Raw genomic sequence first — 15,349 nt, forward strand, 5'->3', positions numbered from 1 at the left:
AACATCCCAAATTGGAATTAGAGCTGAATAAACCTTGGGTGGGTTTTATTTTTAGAGTATTTTACTTTTGTTTATTTTGTGTCACACTCACTAACTAACCCATCTACAAAACCAGCTGAGACATGTAGCTTGGGCTGTTTTCACACTGTGTCCTCCTTTGTGAGCGGAGAATTACTGGTTGCTGCTGAGCAAGAAGCATCCCTAATAAGTCAGCTGAATTCTCACTTGAGAACCAGTCTGACATCCCAGTGGGCTGCACTGAAATCTGCTGCTGTGGCCAGTGGGCGAGTTTCAGAGTGAATTGCCATAACTTGCTAACAGCATCACTAGTGTTCTCCTGGGGTTTCAAAGTTTGTGTAAGGTCTGCTATTGTTCTCGCCTACAATATTCAGTCCAATTCACTAGAGCCCCAGAAAAGCCTCTTCAGCACTTTCCTATCTATAACTGTTTTTATCACTTGCTTGTATGTGGTGTACACGCAATGATCTGTAACAAATCTGTAGCTGCCAAGACTCCACAATTAGGATTATGCTGCCATGCCACACCCGCTCATGGCAAAAATGGGGGAAGGAAGAACAATATAGTGATGAATAATTAACTTGTGGTTATTTTTTATCATGGTCCTTGACTGAGTAGCATGTTGGGATCACATTTTGCTAGGCACTATACAAACACTTCCTTAGAAAGACAGTCCCTTCTGTTGAAAGTTTACAGTGCAAATAGACAAAGAATGGGAGGAGAGCTGGAAGCAAAAAGAAAAGAGATTTCCCCAACGACACACTAGTCACATAGCTGGATACAGGGCCCTGGTTGTGTGATGCCCAGCCTCACAAGCATGGGCAACCCAAGAGGACTAATTCACGCACTCTTGACTGGGAGGAGGGACATCTGCAGCATTCTGCAACCCTGCAGAAGTCTCCCGATTAGAGGAGTCTGGGGGATTATTTGCAAGAGCTCGATGCACTGGTACTGGTGCCACGAGCCATTCATTGGTTCAGCAGAGCTGCTTCGCACCATCTCCCTAGAGAGGGCCTTTTGATGGGCTTCTCTGTGCTCTTCGTCACTATAAAAATGTTTTAGGAAGCTGACGCTTCTCACTAAAGTTCAGTTCGCCCAGCCACGTGAGTCATGTCAGATGCTAGACTCACAGTTGTGCAGAGGGTAGTCACAGCAAGTGTGTGGGAGGGAGCACCCGGCCCAGCTTAAAGAAGAGCTGCTAAAATTATTTTTCTAACCCCAGCTGTCAAATAGTTTACATCTCTTGTGACTTGTTGCTTGCTTAGGCATGTTCACTTGCTTCTGCATTTAAGATTTCATGCCACTTCAAAACAGGCTGTTTACTCAACAGGCAGATATATACAAGGATCACTTGTCCAAAGACTCAGGTGTTTGAATGAGCATCTTCGTATCATAAATATGAAGATCCCCTCAAATGACTTCTTTAATCCCAAAGCATCTTTACAGACAGGGAGTGGGACAGTCTCCATTCAGTCCTGTCCATGGCTTGCTCCTCTGGTAAACCCAGCCTAGTTATGTCCCTGCATACAATACCCCACCATCTAGTCAACAGCTTCAGGGGGTAACCGAGGTGGTCTGTTACAGAAAAAAACAACACATGGTCTGGTAGCACTTTATAGACTAACAAAAGAAGTAGATGGTATCATGAGCTTTCGTGGGCACAGCCCACTTCTTCAGATGACCAGAGTTATGAGTAGGGGATATGAAAACTGGAAATAAATAGGATAAGGGAAGAGAAAGGAAAGAGAAAGAGGTGTGGGGGGAACAGGGCATCATTAAGTATCTGGAGAATGGGTACTTAAACCTAAGCAGATAAAGATCAAAGTCAATAGATAGATTGCTGAGACAGGAAGGATTCTGCTCAGAAAGATCTATTGACTTTAATCTTTATCTGCTTAGGTTTAAGTACCCATTCTCCAGATACTTAATGATGCCCTGTTCCCCCCACACCTCTTCCTCTTTCCTTTCTCTTCCCTTTTCCTATTTATTTCCAGTTTTCATATCCCATACTCATAACTCCGGTCATCTGAAGAAGTGGGCTGTGCCCACGAAAGCTCATGATACCATCTACATGTTTTGTTAGTCTATAAAGTGCTACCAGACCTTTTGTTGTTTTCATCTAGTCAATGGTCAGTGTCAAGGCTGGACTGACCTCCGATTTGTTTGCATTATTTTCCTGGGCATCCTGGCATCTGTTTGTCTTCTGAAGGGTCCCCGCTATCATAATCTTTACAAGTGTAGCTAATCCTAATTTCATATCCTAAATCTTCCTCTAACTTTGTTGTAAAGTTATCTTCAGTTGTTCAAAAACTCTCTTTTCTTCAGCCTCTGGCCTTCTGATGTCTCTTTCATTTAATCAGACTGGTTCCAGTCCATAGTGTAATAATGACCAAGCTCCCTAGGTACACATAAATTTTTATAGTGATAGAAATGTAGCTGTGTTAGTCTGGTGTATGTGTTCTGCAACTTCCTCATGCTTTTTGTGTTCTGCAACTTCATGTGTTCTGCAACTTCCCCATGCTTTTATTTCCGCATTTGTAGCCCTCTTGTCATCTTAGCATTTAAAAACATAAGAATGGACATGTCTTCCAACAGTGGCTAATCTCAGATGTCTGAGAGAGGGAGCAGAACAGGTAATTATCAAGTGACCCTTCTCCTGTCATCCACTTCCAGCCTCTGACAAACAGAGGCTAGGGACACCATTCCTCCCCAGCCTGGCTAAAAAGTATTAATGGACCTAACCTCCATGAATGTATCTAGTTCTTTTTTGAACCCCCTTTAATGATCCCAACAGAACTCTTAATGAATTCAGGGAAGCTTCTGCCTGCCTAAGGCTTGAGTAAAAATACCCAACAGTAAGGACTTAGGAATTTGGCCCACAGAAAATAAGCCCGTATCCATAGTTTCATTTACAGAACGGGCCCAAAACAGCCCAGACAAATCTAAATTAGGGATGTGTGAAGCCAAAAAAGCTCAGGAAAAGTCTGGAAAAGCATATCCAGCTCTGGATGCCTTGCCAATGATCTGAGCTCTCTGAGGCCCTCTCTACAGGCAAGTGCATCCACCTCCTCTTTCCCTGTTGCTGTCCCAAGTCCCCCGATCTTTGATTACTAGATTGGAAGGTGTAAAATTCTCCCTCCTCTGCAGGACAGACACCCACTCTCCAACTCCAGGAAGCAGCATGGTTTCTTGGAGCTGTTAAAGCCTACGTGCCATGGTGATGAAGAACTTCCCGGACATGAAGGCCAGAAGGGACCATCATGCTAGTCAGATCTCCTGCACGTCGCAGGCCACAGAACCTCACCCACCCTCTCCTGTAATAGGCCCCTTACCACAGCCTGAGTGACTGGAGTCCTCACATGACTGTTTAAATAGAATGTCTTCCCCTCTTTCAGCAGTAGGCAGAATGGCTGAGGATATCAGGCCATGGAGACCATAATTCCTCCTTCCCTTGTGAGAGGCAGCATGACTTAGGCAAGATAGCCTTTCCTTTCAGTCTGTATGTGGGAGGCAACATGGGGAGAAGTCCAAGGCCCTTTTTTCACTCCCCAGATGGTTTAAGAGAACAGATTTCTGCCTAGGTGGACTATAAGGGTACGTCTAGACTACGTGCCTCTGAGGACAGAGGCATGTAGATTAGACTACCTGGCATAGTAAATAATCGCCGCTTCATTTAAATTTACATGGCTGCCGCGTTGAACCAATCAGCTGTTTGTCGGCTCAGCGCGGTAGTCTGGACGCTCCGCGGTCGACATCAAAGGCATTTGTCCACCTCCCAGGTATGCCTCATCCCATCCTCATCCCAAACAGTCTGAGCCGACAAACAGCTGATCGGCTCAGCGCGGCAGCCATGTAAATTTAAATGAAGCAGCGATTATTTAAATCGCCGCTTCATTTTCCTATGCCGGGTAGTCTAATCTACATGCCTCTGTCGCCAGAGGCATGTAGTCTAGACGTACCCTAAGGTAATAATACATAATTCAGATGAAATATACCTCTGGGGGGCAGCTGAAGTTTTGGAAGTCCATGTGAAACACATCTCCTGGGTTTATAAACAGTCATGAATTTCAATCACAAAGAACACCGCTATGGTGAGGTAGCAAACAATGATCTTGTAGAGTGTCAGTTGAAAGTGACATGAGACAGACTGTAGAGCTCTGAAGGATGCACTGCTGGTAAGTGTTGGATACTCACTCTGGTCTTTGCTTTTGCTCTTTTTCAGATGATAGAGAGAAATCCCCATTTAATCATGGATGGTGCTAGCAGATTTGATATTCTTCAAGGAGAAGAAATAGGTAAGATCAAAGCTCTGTTTCAGGGTTAGCCAGTCTGAGCTGTAGACCAGAGTAGTTTCCTCTGCTGCCGTCTGAGACCTTGGTTTGGTTTACTGCATACACATGCACACTCACAGAGAACCCACCCCAGATATTAAGTGTGATTTTTCTTTTTACAGTGCCTCTGGGCCAAGGCACTTTGGTGTCTGAATGACTCCCATCATCACTTATGTTTGCATAACTATGGTTGCAGAAAGGTGGACTCAGAGCAGGCAGAAAGTGACAGTCCATGGGCCAAATTCAACCCTAGAGCAAAGATAGTGCAACTCCATTGTGTGCCCACTATTACCAGAATTGGATTTGGCCTTGTGACCCAGAAGTCATTGTCTGGCGACTCTTCATGTTTTCTTTTCCATGTGCAGCTCTGTTGTGTCAGTACTGACCCATTTTTCTGATCCATGCACCATGTTCCTGTCTTTATCTTGCTGTAGATCCACCCCCCCCCCCCCCAACCCATGACCATGTTTCCTTTTGAGAGTAGTCACAGGTTCCTCTTGAAGAAATAGCACTGTCATCCAATTGCTTATTCTACCTGAAGGGCTAGAGGTTGTCTACACCATTTCCTATTCTGTAGAACTAGGGTGCCAACAAAGGGAAGGAGCTTTGTGTGATGCCCAAATGCCTCCACATAGCACCTTTGAGTCCCAATTCCTTCATTGCAATCAGATAGCATAGACATGGATGTAGTATAGACATGGAAATGGATGGGTGGACAGATGGCAGCATGCTCCATGAAGCAGAGTGTCTCTGAGTCTTGGACAACCTGCCCATGTTTTTATTATATCCAAATTGGTTCTCCCAGTTCTTCTGCACTTACCCTGTTTTCTAAAGGAAAGTGTTAGAAAGATATAGACCCAGGCAAGGCAGAAGGAGGCCATGAGGCAAGACACGTAAATGCATGTGGTTTGTTACTTGTTTCCCTGAAGGCGATTGCTGGGTTCTGGCTGCCCTGGGATCTTTGACATTACAGAGGCAATTTCTGGAAAATGTTCTGCCAAAGGACCAAGGATTCCATCACAGTTATGCTGGGATTTTTCATTTCCGGGTAAGTAGTATGTGAAGTAGTGTGATCCTACCACTTGGGTTGGGGGGAGAGTACAGATCCAAGCAGACTTGAAGTTCAATGTGGGTCCCCTGCACAGGAGTTTGCAAGTGGTCCCTGATTTTCTCATGAGCTCAACCAACCCCCTTGATTGTGACATCCACAAATGTCAGGTTATTTGAACCTGGTTGTGTATATTATGAGGTGAGCCCATTTCTAGTGAGTGATGTTCTGTCCAAAATACAAACTTGCACTGATGAATGAGAAGTGCTGCCTCTGTTTCAAATCTGACCATTATAACTGATAGTAAATCTGGGTTCATTGTCTATTTGATCATTTCTTTCTGGCTGTGTCTACATTGGCATCCCTTTCCGGAAAAGGGATGCTAATGAGACACTTCGGAATTACAAATCCGGGGCGAATTTAAATATCCCCCACGGCATTTGCATTTACATGGCTGCCGCTTTTTTCCGGCTCGGGGTTTTTGCCGGAGAAAAGCACAAGTGTAGATGCAATTTCAAGTAGGAATAAGGGATCTTCTGGAAAAGGGCTTATTTTCCGGAAAATCGCGTCTACACTGGCGCTTTTCTCCGGCAAAAACCCCGAGCCGGAAAAAAGCGGCAGCTATGTAAATGCAAATGCCGCGGGGGATATTTAAATCCCCTGCGGATTTGCAATTCCGAAGTGTCTCATTAGCATCCCTTTTCTGGAAAGGGATGCCAATGTAGACACAGCCTCTGTGTTCTGCAGTTTCACCTACCAGATTCCATCACAAGCCCTTTGGCGCTGCTCAGATAACTGTTTTTCATATTTCAAGAATGGGTCTGATTCTAAGAGACAAATGTCTTGCAGAAGAAATTGAAATGTACTAATCTTGAAATATTCAGAATCCCCCACATCGATATGTTACCTTTTTACATGCACCACTTACTCAACTCTGAGAGATTAGATGGGGAGAAGAGCAAGTATCATATGATCTCTCCCCAGGGGATTTAGCATAAGAAGGAGATTTTAGTCCCAGAAACTAAAGATGGAAATGAATCATTAGATCATTTTGTCCTTTCCCTCACTCCCAAAGCAAAATTCTTCTCAAGTGCATTCTGTTTTACTTTGTCCAGTCGAACAATGATGTTGCTAGCAATAGAACTAATGTACTTCCTTTAGAGAGACTACTCCCTAGAGTAACAGATCTTTATATTAGAATTCTCTTGCTATTCAGTCTAAATGTCCTTGTGTTCCATTGCTCCTAGTAATACTAGGTGTTTCAATCCTGGCTCATCTCCAGGAGGCAGAGGAACATAATACAGGATAGATGGTGCTTGGTCCTGCCATGAGGGCAGGGGACTGGATTCAATGACCTCTCAAGGACCCTTCCAGTTCTAGTATTCTAGGATTCTATAAAGCAGCTGACCATAGATTAAAATGCGGCAAAATAGAATTTCTTTCATGAGACATCCTCAAAAAGATTATTGAGGTGCAAACCTTTAATCTCCAAGGATACAAATATATTCAATATTTGAAAAATATGTTTTCCCTGTCTTCTCACCTGCAAATCAGTACACGCCCTTCTCCTTCTCCTCCAATAACAGCCAAGATGCTTTCATTCAGTCTTTTGTATCATTTCAGCAATACCCTTAAATCATCCCACTGAAGATACTTTAGCACAGTCCACACTGCAGGTCTTAGAATTCAGTTCCAAGAGACATCACAAACAAGGCATCACTTCTTTAGTAGACATAAACACGTCTTATCTTCCTAGAGTGTCTTTCATCTTTCAGGATCTCTAAGCACTTTACAGGCCTAAGAGCTGCTGAAGTCCCCCTTCAAAATGCTGAACCTGCCTCAACTCCCAGTGCAGTCAATGGGTGTTAAGGGGGCTCAGCATCTCATAAGGATTGGACTGGGTCAAATTTTCTCTGTAGTGCAACTACATTGAAGTTAATAGAGTTACAGCCAGGATGAATATAATCCTGAGGCTATGTCTACATTGCCCCCTCTTGCGCAAAAAAATATGCAAAGGAGGTGAAACATGGACTATTGCTGCATCTCATTTGCATAATTAAAGAGGCTCTGTTTTTGCACAAGAGGCTTTTGTGCAAGAGCTGTTCTTCCTGAAAAAAGAGGAAGAAAGACTCTTGTGCAAGAGAGGGGGTTTTGCACAAAAGCATCCTGCACAAAAAAGGAGCCTAATTAATTATGCAAATATGTGATATTATGCTATATTCCACGCTTTTCCTCATTTGCATATTTTTTGTGCAAGAGGGGACAGTGTAGACATAGCCTTAGGGTACGTCTAGACTACCGCGTTTTGTCGAGGAAGTTTTGTCGACAGATACTGTCGACAAAACTTCCGTCGACAATTTGCATCCAGACACATGGAGTTCTGTCGACAAAGCAAGCCGCTTTGTCGACAGAACTCCGTAGTCTGGACGCAACGTTACAGGCAATAACACCTTCTGTCGACAGAACTCTGTCGACAGAAGGTGTTTTGCCTCGTAAAATGAGGTTTACCAGCGTCGACAAAACCGCGGAGTTCTGTTGACGTTATGTCGACAGAACTCCGCGGTAGTGTAGACGCTGGTATTGTTTTGTCGACAAAAGTCCATTTTTGTCGACAAAACTAGGTAGTCTAGACTTTTGTGTGTACAGGAATGCCTTTACCCATCACAGATACACAGCTAGCTCTGGGTTGAACATGACAGCCACTGGAACACTGTGCTGCAGCACTAGACAGCTACTCAGGCTAAGAAATGAAAGCGTATTTCTTACCCAACTGAAACCTCTGGAAGAATTAAGGTAGGCAGATGAGAACAGCTTGAGAAAGAAATTAGCTAGGGCAAGATTAATGTCCTTGCTCTTGTGGAAAGTTTGATGGCAGCTTGAATAACAAGCCATCAGAATCTCAGTTTCAGGGATCATCCAAGAAGTCCTTCCTTATGCCCCCCAGCGGGTCACAACCCTGCCTGCAGAGGGGAGTTCAATGGTATGGGATTTTCTTCCTGGCTGCTCCTGGCACTCGATCCTTGAAGTTTGACCCCTTTCCAGACAAATAAAGTAAGGACCTGAAAAGGACAATTAATTTCTAGTTTATATGTGTTGGCACAATGGTGGGTGCAGCCTGCTTCAACCATACCCTGCTCTGTTCACTTCATGGTCACTTTCATGGCTGCAGCACCTAAACTCCTGAGATCTCCCTCCAAATTTTCCGAAATCCCACAAGGCCTATGTCTCCGGCCAAAAGCCATAGGTTAGGCCAGGGTCACTAGTGCTGCGGGGGATACAGAGCACAGAGCGCCCCTTATTGAGTGAGGAGCATCTTTTCCAGCAGCATCTTGGGGTTTGCCTAGAGAACTCCCACCCAACTGCTAGACATCAGAACATCAGCCACATCCCTATTCCAAGAGAAAACTAACTGAAAGGAAATGTAAGTCAGGGTACGTCTACACTACAGCGCTAATTCGAACTTAGTTCGAATTAGTTAATTCGAACTAAGCTAATTCGAACTAGCGCATCTAGAACTAAAAACTAGTTCGAATTAGCATTTTGCTAATTCGAACTAGCATGTCCACATTAAGTGGACCCTGAACCGAGGTTAAGGATGGCCGGAAGCAGTGCCGGCAGGGCATCAGATGAGGACTTAGAGCATGGAGATGCTGTCTCAGGCTAGCCAAGGGCTGCGCTTAAAGGGTCCCGACCCCCACCCCGGACAGACAGTTCTCAGGGATGCCCCACTTGCAAAGCAGTCCTGGCTTGGATTGCCCGGAGTACCCACACTGGGCACATCACACCACTCGGCCATCAGCCCGGCTGCACTTGCCGCAGGCTGCCATCTGGGGAGAGGGGGCAATTGGGGGGCTGCAGGAGAGCTTCCACACCCAGAAGCCCGCAGAGCCAGCCCAGTCCTCCCCATCGGGGGCTTGTACCCCATTCCTCCCTCACGTCCTTCCACTTACCCTTCCCTAGCCCCTTTTCTTGATGTACAAAATAAAGGACAATTGTGTTCAAAAATGGAATCTGTCTTTATTGAACAAAACTGGGGGAGACTGGGAAAAGGAGGTGGGAGAAGGGAAGAGAGAGGCTGGGAGAGGGAGGGCAACTACAATGATCAGGGGTTGGGAACAGGTCCCATAAGAAGAGAGGCTAAAGAGACTGGGACTTTTCAGCTTAGAAAAGAGGAGACGGAGGGGGGACAGGATAGAGGTCTCTAAAAGCAGGAGTTGGGTGGAGAGGGTGCATACAGAAAAGTTCTTCATTAGTTCCCATAAAGAAGGACTAGAGGACACCAAAGGAAATGAATGGGTAGCAGGCTTCAAACTAGTAACAGAAAGTTGTTCTTCACAAAGCAAAGAGTCAACCTGTGGAACTCCTTGCTGCAGGAGGCTGCGAAGGCTACAACTAGAACAGAGTTTAAAGGGACGTGAGATCAAGTCATGGAGGTTGGGTCCATGGAGTTCTATTAGCCAGGGGGTAGGAGTGGTGTCCCTGCCCAAGGTTTGTGGAAGGCTGGAGAGGGATGGCACGAGACAAATGGCTTGGTCACTGTCTTCGGTCCATCCCCTCCAGGGTCCCTAGGGTTGGCCGCTGTCGGCAGACAGGCTACTGGGCTAGATGGACCTTTGGTCTGACCCAGGATGGCCATTGTAAGCTCAGGGCTCAGGGTCGGGGGTCTCAGTGGACCCCCTTGATTTTCATGCACACCTGCTCCTGGGTGGCCAGGCTGGCAGCTCTCCTGCCCTGGCCAGGCTGGTCCCGGGAAGAGGGGGAGGGCTGGGGTGCATCGGGTGGGTGGCTCGATCCGTGCCAAGTGCAGGGTCTGCTGGCTGGGTGCTGGCAGGCTTGCACCTGGCACGGGCACTGTAGCCAGCCCGTGCCCCTTTAAGGGGTCTAGGGCTGGGAGGGGGGCAGACGAGTTTCCCTGGTGTTGGCCAGAGTGGCCACTAGGGAAACCTGGGGAGGGCTAGCCTCCCACTAGTTCGAATTAAGGGTCTACACAGCCCTTAATTCAAACTAGTAAATTCGAACTAGGCTTAATCCTCGTGGAATGAGGATTACCTAGTTCGAACTAAGCGCTCCATTAGTTCGAATTAAGTTCGAAATCACGGAGCGCTAGTGTAGCGCCTATGAAAGTTAGTTCGAACTAACATCTGTTAGTTCGAACTAACTTTGTAGTGTAGACATACCCTCCGTGCTCAGATGCCCTCCTAGACTATTCATCCCCAAACAAGAGGAAAGAGTCATATTACATTTTGAACTTTGCTTTTGACTATCTGGATTTAAGTTGCACTCATGCCCTAGCACTTCGTGGTGTATTATCTGGAAAGATGTTTGCCTGATATGTTTGCACATGAGGTATAGCACGAAGGTGTGACTGATTCTGAAGCCCAAGCCCTTTGTACCCACAGACCTGCTGTGTGCAGTTCAGCTCTTGCAATGAGCTTTCTCTTCCCTTAGAAAAGGGTCCCTTCTTTTGGAAGCCCAGTGCTTCAGATCTCCTAAGCTCTCTCTCATCTGTGTCTATCTTCCATGCAGGTGACCCTAAATTAAACAGGGGGTGAACCTAGGGCCTTTTGTCTAGCTGGACTTGCCTCAAACTTGGGTGTTTCAGGAAAAAAAAAAGATCCTGCCTTCAAACTAATCCTGGCTTTACTTTTGCAAAATCTAAACATGGCTCCTCCTCTAGCTTCACCTGAAACTAAATGGAAGATTTAGTAAATCTAAATGGTAGGGTTACCATGTTTGAACTTTCAAAAAAGAGGACACTCCTGAGAGGGAGTGTATCTATATCAGTATTTACCAACTCACATTGTATTAATGTGCTGTATACTATACTATACTATACTATACTATACTATACTATACTATACTATACTATACTATACTATACAACACATTAATACAATGTGAGTTGGTAAATACTGATATAGATACACTCCCTCTCAGGAGTGTCCTCTTTTTTGAAAGTTCAAATATGATAACCCTAGATTTGGGTTGAGAGAGACTAGGGAGAATGATCAAGCCTGCTTTCCATTTAAGACCCCCAAACTAGTTTGCCTTTGAGGGTACCCACTGCAAATAACAATACTGTTCACATAGAACAAAGTATCCTGTAACTTTTGCTCATGCAGCCATAGAAATAAAGCCATGCCATGACAAATCTATCCTGGGCATAGCGGCATGGAAATCTTTAGCATTACAAGTAGTATGGATTAGGCCAACTGTGATATCAAAGTCCTGCCGCGCCACATTAGTTTGCTAATGACTCTAGCAACAGTTCCATTAATTCATCCCCCACTGATCACGCTCTACCTGTCTTCAGAACACCTGTTCTGTCCAGCTGCTGAAGTGGCCAGTTGCCTCCTTTTCATTTATCAAACCCCTGCTATGCCCTGCCTTTTCAGTACAACCCATGTCACAGTCTAGAAAGATCTAGATCTAGAGAGGCTTTAGACATAGGAAAGAGAGGCAAAGGGATTATCCAGAGGCCAGCTTTTGATGAACCAGAGATGTCCCCAAGAGAAGCTCCATATAGAGCTGAGTAGTGAGGTGTATCACTTTGGACATTTAGTTTTCTGTCTTTTTTGAAACAGCTGCCTTAGTCCATTCATGATAATACTTATTCACCTGCATGTATTTTGCATCTCAAGTAATTCCAGAGCAATGTGTGCCCAAAAACGATCCACCACTGAAATGAAATTCAGTGCCTATTTAACAGTACACTACAACCATACAAAATAGCTTAGGAGAGAAGGCAAAGAAGTTACTTATATTTATGGTTTAGATTAATTTGTGGGCTATTTCCAAAGACTGTCATTTGGCAGCTCTATTTATTCTTACAGTCAGGTTTTCTTTTCTTTTCTTTTTCTAGTTCTGGCATTTTGGAGACTGGGTGGATGTGGTGATAGATGATCGGCTGCCTTTTCTCAAGGGGAAATACCTGTCTGTCAGACCTCGCTGCAAAAATGAATTCTGGCCATCCCTGCTAGAGAAAGCATATGCCAAGTAAATATACCCACCAAATCTTTCTTTCCTGCCATTGCTGAGTCTTGTACTTGCGTAGCTGTATGTTGTGCCAGCTGCTTTGGACAAAGTCTCTTGTGTAGTGTTGTTCAGGACCATGGGCCAATATTCTGAGCACTGAGTATGTGATGAATTGTGGTGGCATGTACTCACAGATACTACAGGCTGAAGACTGTCAAATTTTAAACTGAATTTGTAAAATTCCCTGGTTCTCTTCTGTTTTTTTTTTTTTTTTTTTTTTGAGAGGCAGTGTGATCTAGTGGGTGGATCATTGGTGTGGGCTGGAGGAGACCTTAGTTCTATTTCTGAGCCAGATATTTAGCTTTGGAAAAGTCACTTCACCTCTGTTTTCCCACCCACATTTTGTCTATTTAGACTCTGAGCTTTTTAGGACATTAAATGTTTACATAGAAAGTCTCACTTGAGGCCTCTAGCAGCTATCTTAACACTAATAATGAATAAAACTAGTCTCCTTGAATTCGCAGCATCAAAAGCAAGGTCCTGTATTACTTGAGTTTAGGAAGAATGCTTCAGCTATGTGTAAGTAGCAGGCTATTCTACTTACTGAGACCTGCAAGTAGGAGCTAAATTAAGCCTGCATGTTACCTATGTAATACAGGGAGTGCACTAAGTGCATGCTTGGCAGTTTAACAAATTCAGCAAGGAATAAGAAAATGGTAAAGCGGTGATTGGGAGACACAGAAGTGGAAAATTCTGCCACAATGTAGTTCAGAAAAGTTGACTCAAGTAGGAACTGCTTTACAGGGTACAGTTTTAATTCCAGAGCAAACTGAACTTCTATTCAATTAAAATTGCAATAGCTGCTGATATGTGTTTCCAATTGAGATGTTTCCCTCAGTGCATGTGGAAATTCCTTTCATGAGTGTAGGTCAAGGACATCATTCCCAAAAACAATTAGCCCTGGATTTCATTTTCCAATTCTCCAGTGTATGAAATTCAGTGTACACTGTGAGTTTTAATGTTGTGTATATTCATGCTGTAACTACAGTACTGTCTAACTCTAGACTTTTTGGAGTTGTAATGAAAGCACAAGACAAGGAAACTCAGCTCCTGCTTTCAGCATGGCCTTGTGAGAACCCTAGTGTTCAAACATTGTTATTGTCAGATTGCTCTTCACTTGGGGCTCATCTAGACTCCGCTAAAGTGTCGAAAGAGGAAATGCAAATTCTGCGGGAATTTGCCTATCTTCTTCCAATCTCATTTTCGAAAGCAGAGCTTTCAAAAGTGAAAGTAGTCAAGATGCATTTTTTTGGCAAACCCCTCTTTCTTGAAAAGCCACATAAACCTCACTTTTTGAGGAAAAGCGGCTTTTTGAAAAAGGGGGTGTTGCCGAAAAAACCACATCTTGACTACTTTCACTTTCGAAAGCTCCACTTTCAAAAGTGAGGTCGGAAGAAGATCTGCAAATTCAAGCAGAATTTGCATAAATATATGCAAATTCCCACATAATTTGCATATCCTCTTTCGACACTTTAGCGTAGTCTAGATGAGCCCTTGCTGGTGAACAGCCAGCAGTGGTGTTGGTCCACTTCTTACATTTTATGTGGGATTAAATGGTGCATGCTGGCACTCTGCATAGATGGGAGAATTCCTTCCTTGTGTCTCACACTAGCCATGTGTCTGTGTACGTGCACATGCATGCATTTGATCATACCTCTCTTCACTAGTGATCCCAATAATTATACAGCCTCATGCATTCTGAAAGCCAGAGGAATTACTCTTTAGCTCAAGTGGTAGAGGTTTCAACTTCAGTTGCTGAAGGGACCAGGTTCAATCCAGGACTTACCATTATGTATGCATGTTCATTTCAGCCCAGAGTTATCAGATATAGTATATTTAGAATATGCTCATGCACCACAGAGAGTATTTAATGGTGTCCATTCAGTTAATTTCCTCTGTGCAGTGATTATCACAGGAACAAATCCATTCCCTTTTATTTTTCCCAGGTTGCGAGGCTCCTATCAGAACTTGCACTTGGGTTACATTTCCGAAGCACTAGTGGACTTGACGGGTGGAGTTCAAGTGCAATTTTCTTTACAGAGCCCTCCTTCTGATCTGCAGGAGATACTGAAAGCAGCTGTGAAATCACAATGCCTGATGGGATGTGCCACACCAGGAAAGGTAAGCAGGACAGGCCTTCTTGCCTTTACCATATTTATATTGGACAAATTCTTTTGAGAATCCATATCACCCTGTAACACAGGTACTCTGACGGGGGCCTGTAGTGTCCTTAGTGGCAGAGAAGAAAAGAAATTTAACTGTAATGAATATAAAGATTTTTTTCAATTGAGATTGAAGGACAGAAACAGATTCACTATTTTTCTCTAGGGGTATATCTACACTGCACGACTATTTCGGGATACCAAAGGTACCCCATAATAGCTACCTTTCATCTACACAATCCACCTGTTATTTCAAAATATTTTCCTATATAACGAGCACACTATTTCGGCATCCCAGTAACCCTCGTTCCACGATGGTTAAGGGATGTCGCGAAATAGCATGTTATTTCAACATTTGGCGCTTTGTAGATGCACCATATTTCAAAATAATCTATTTCGAAATAAGATACGCAATTTGTGTAGCACAAATTGTGTATCTTATTGTGAGTTTAGGGTGCTGTGTAGAGGCACTCTAATTCTCAGACTGACTATGCTCCCCAGCAGCACTAGAGAGTTTCTCACTAAATCCTAGCCTGGACTCCACCATTGTAGAAGGGATGACTACTCAACAGGGCTAATCAGCAATGATGCCAGAAATCATGGGCTGGGGTGGTTGGACAGAAAGCAGATGCCAAAGCCAAAAGGAAATTTTCTGGCTCAAAGGTGCCCTAATTATGTTTTTTGATAGCTCCTGATTAGAGCTTCAGACATAATAGGCCTAGAGCGCTAGAATGGAACTGTACTCCCTTGCACCA

General features: G+C 44.3%; 1 protein-coding gene across 1 annotated transcript in view; it reads left to right on the top strand.

Annotated features, from left to right (window-relative positions):
* CAPN13 (calpain 13) overlaps positions 1 to 15,349 on the top strand; it is a 94,678-nt gene that overhangs the window by 35,766 nt on the left and 43,563 nt on the right. Inside the window, exons 3-6 of the mRNA XM_089777171.1 lie at positions 4,241 to 4,313; positions 5,279 to 5,397; positions 12,260 to 12,393; positions 14,379 to 14,553. Of these exons, the coding sequence (XP_089633297.1) occupies positions 4,241 to 4,313; positions 5,279 to 5,397; positions 12,260 to 12,393; positions 14,379 to 14,553 (501 nt within the window). The remainder of the gene's footprint in view (positions 1 to 4,240; positions 4,314 to 5,278; positions 5,398 to 12,259; positions 12,394 to 14,378; positions 14,554 to 15,349) is intronic.

This window comes from Pelodiscus sinensis, chromosome 3 (assembly GCF_052426305.1).
Source record: "Pelodiscus sinensis isolate ZL-2025 chromosome 3, ASM5242630v1, whole genome shotgun sequence".
NCBI classification, from domain to species: Eukaryota; Metazoa; Chordata; order Testudines; family Trionychidae; genus Pelodiscus; species Pelodiscus sinensis.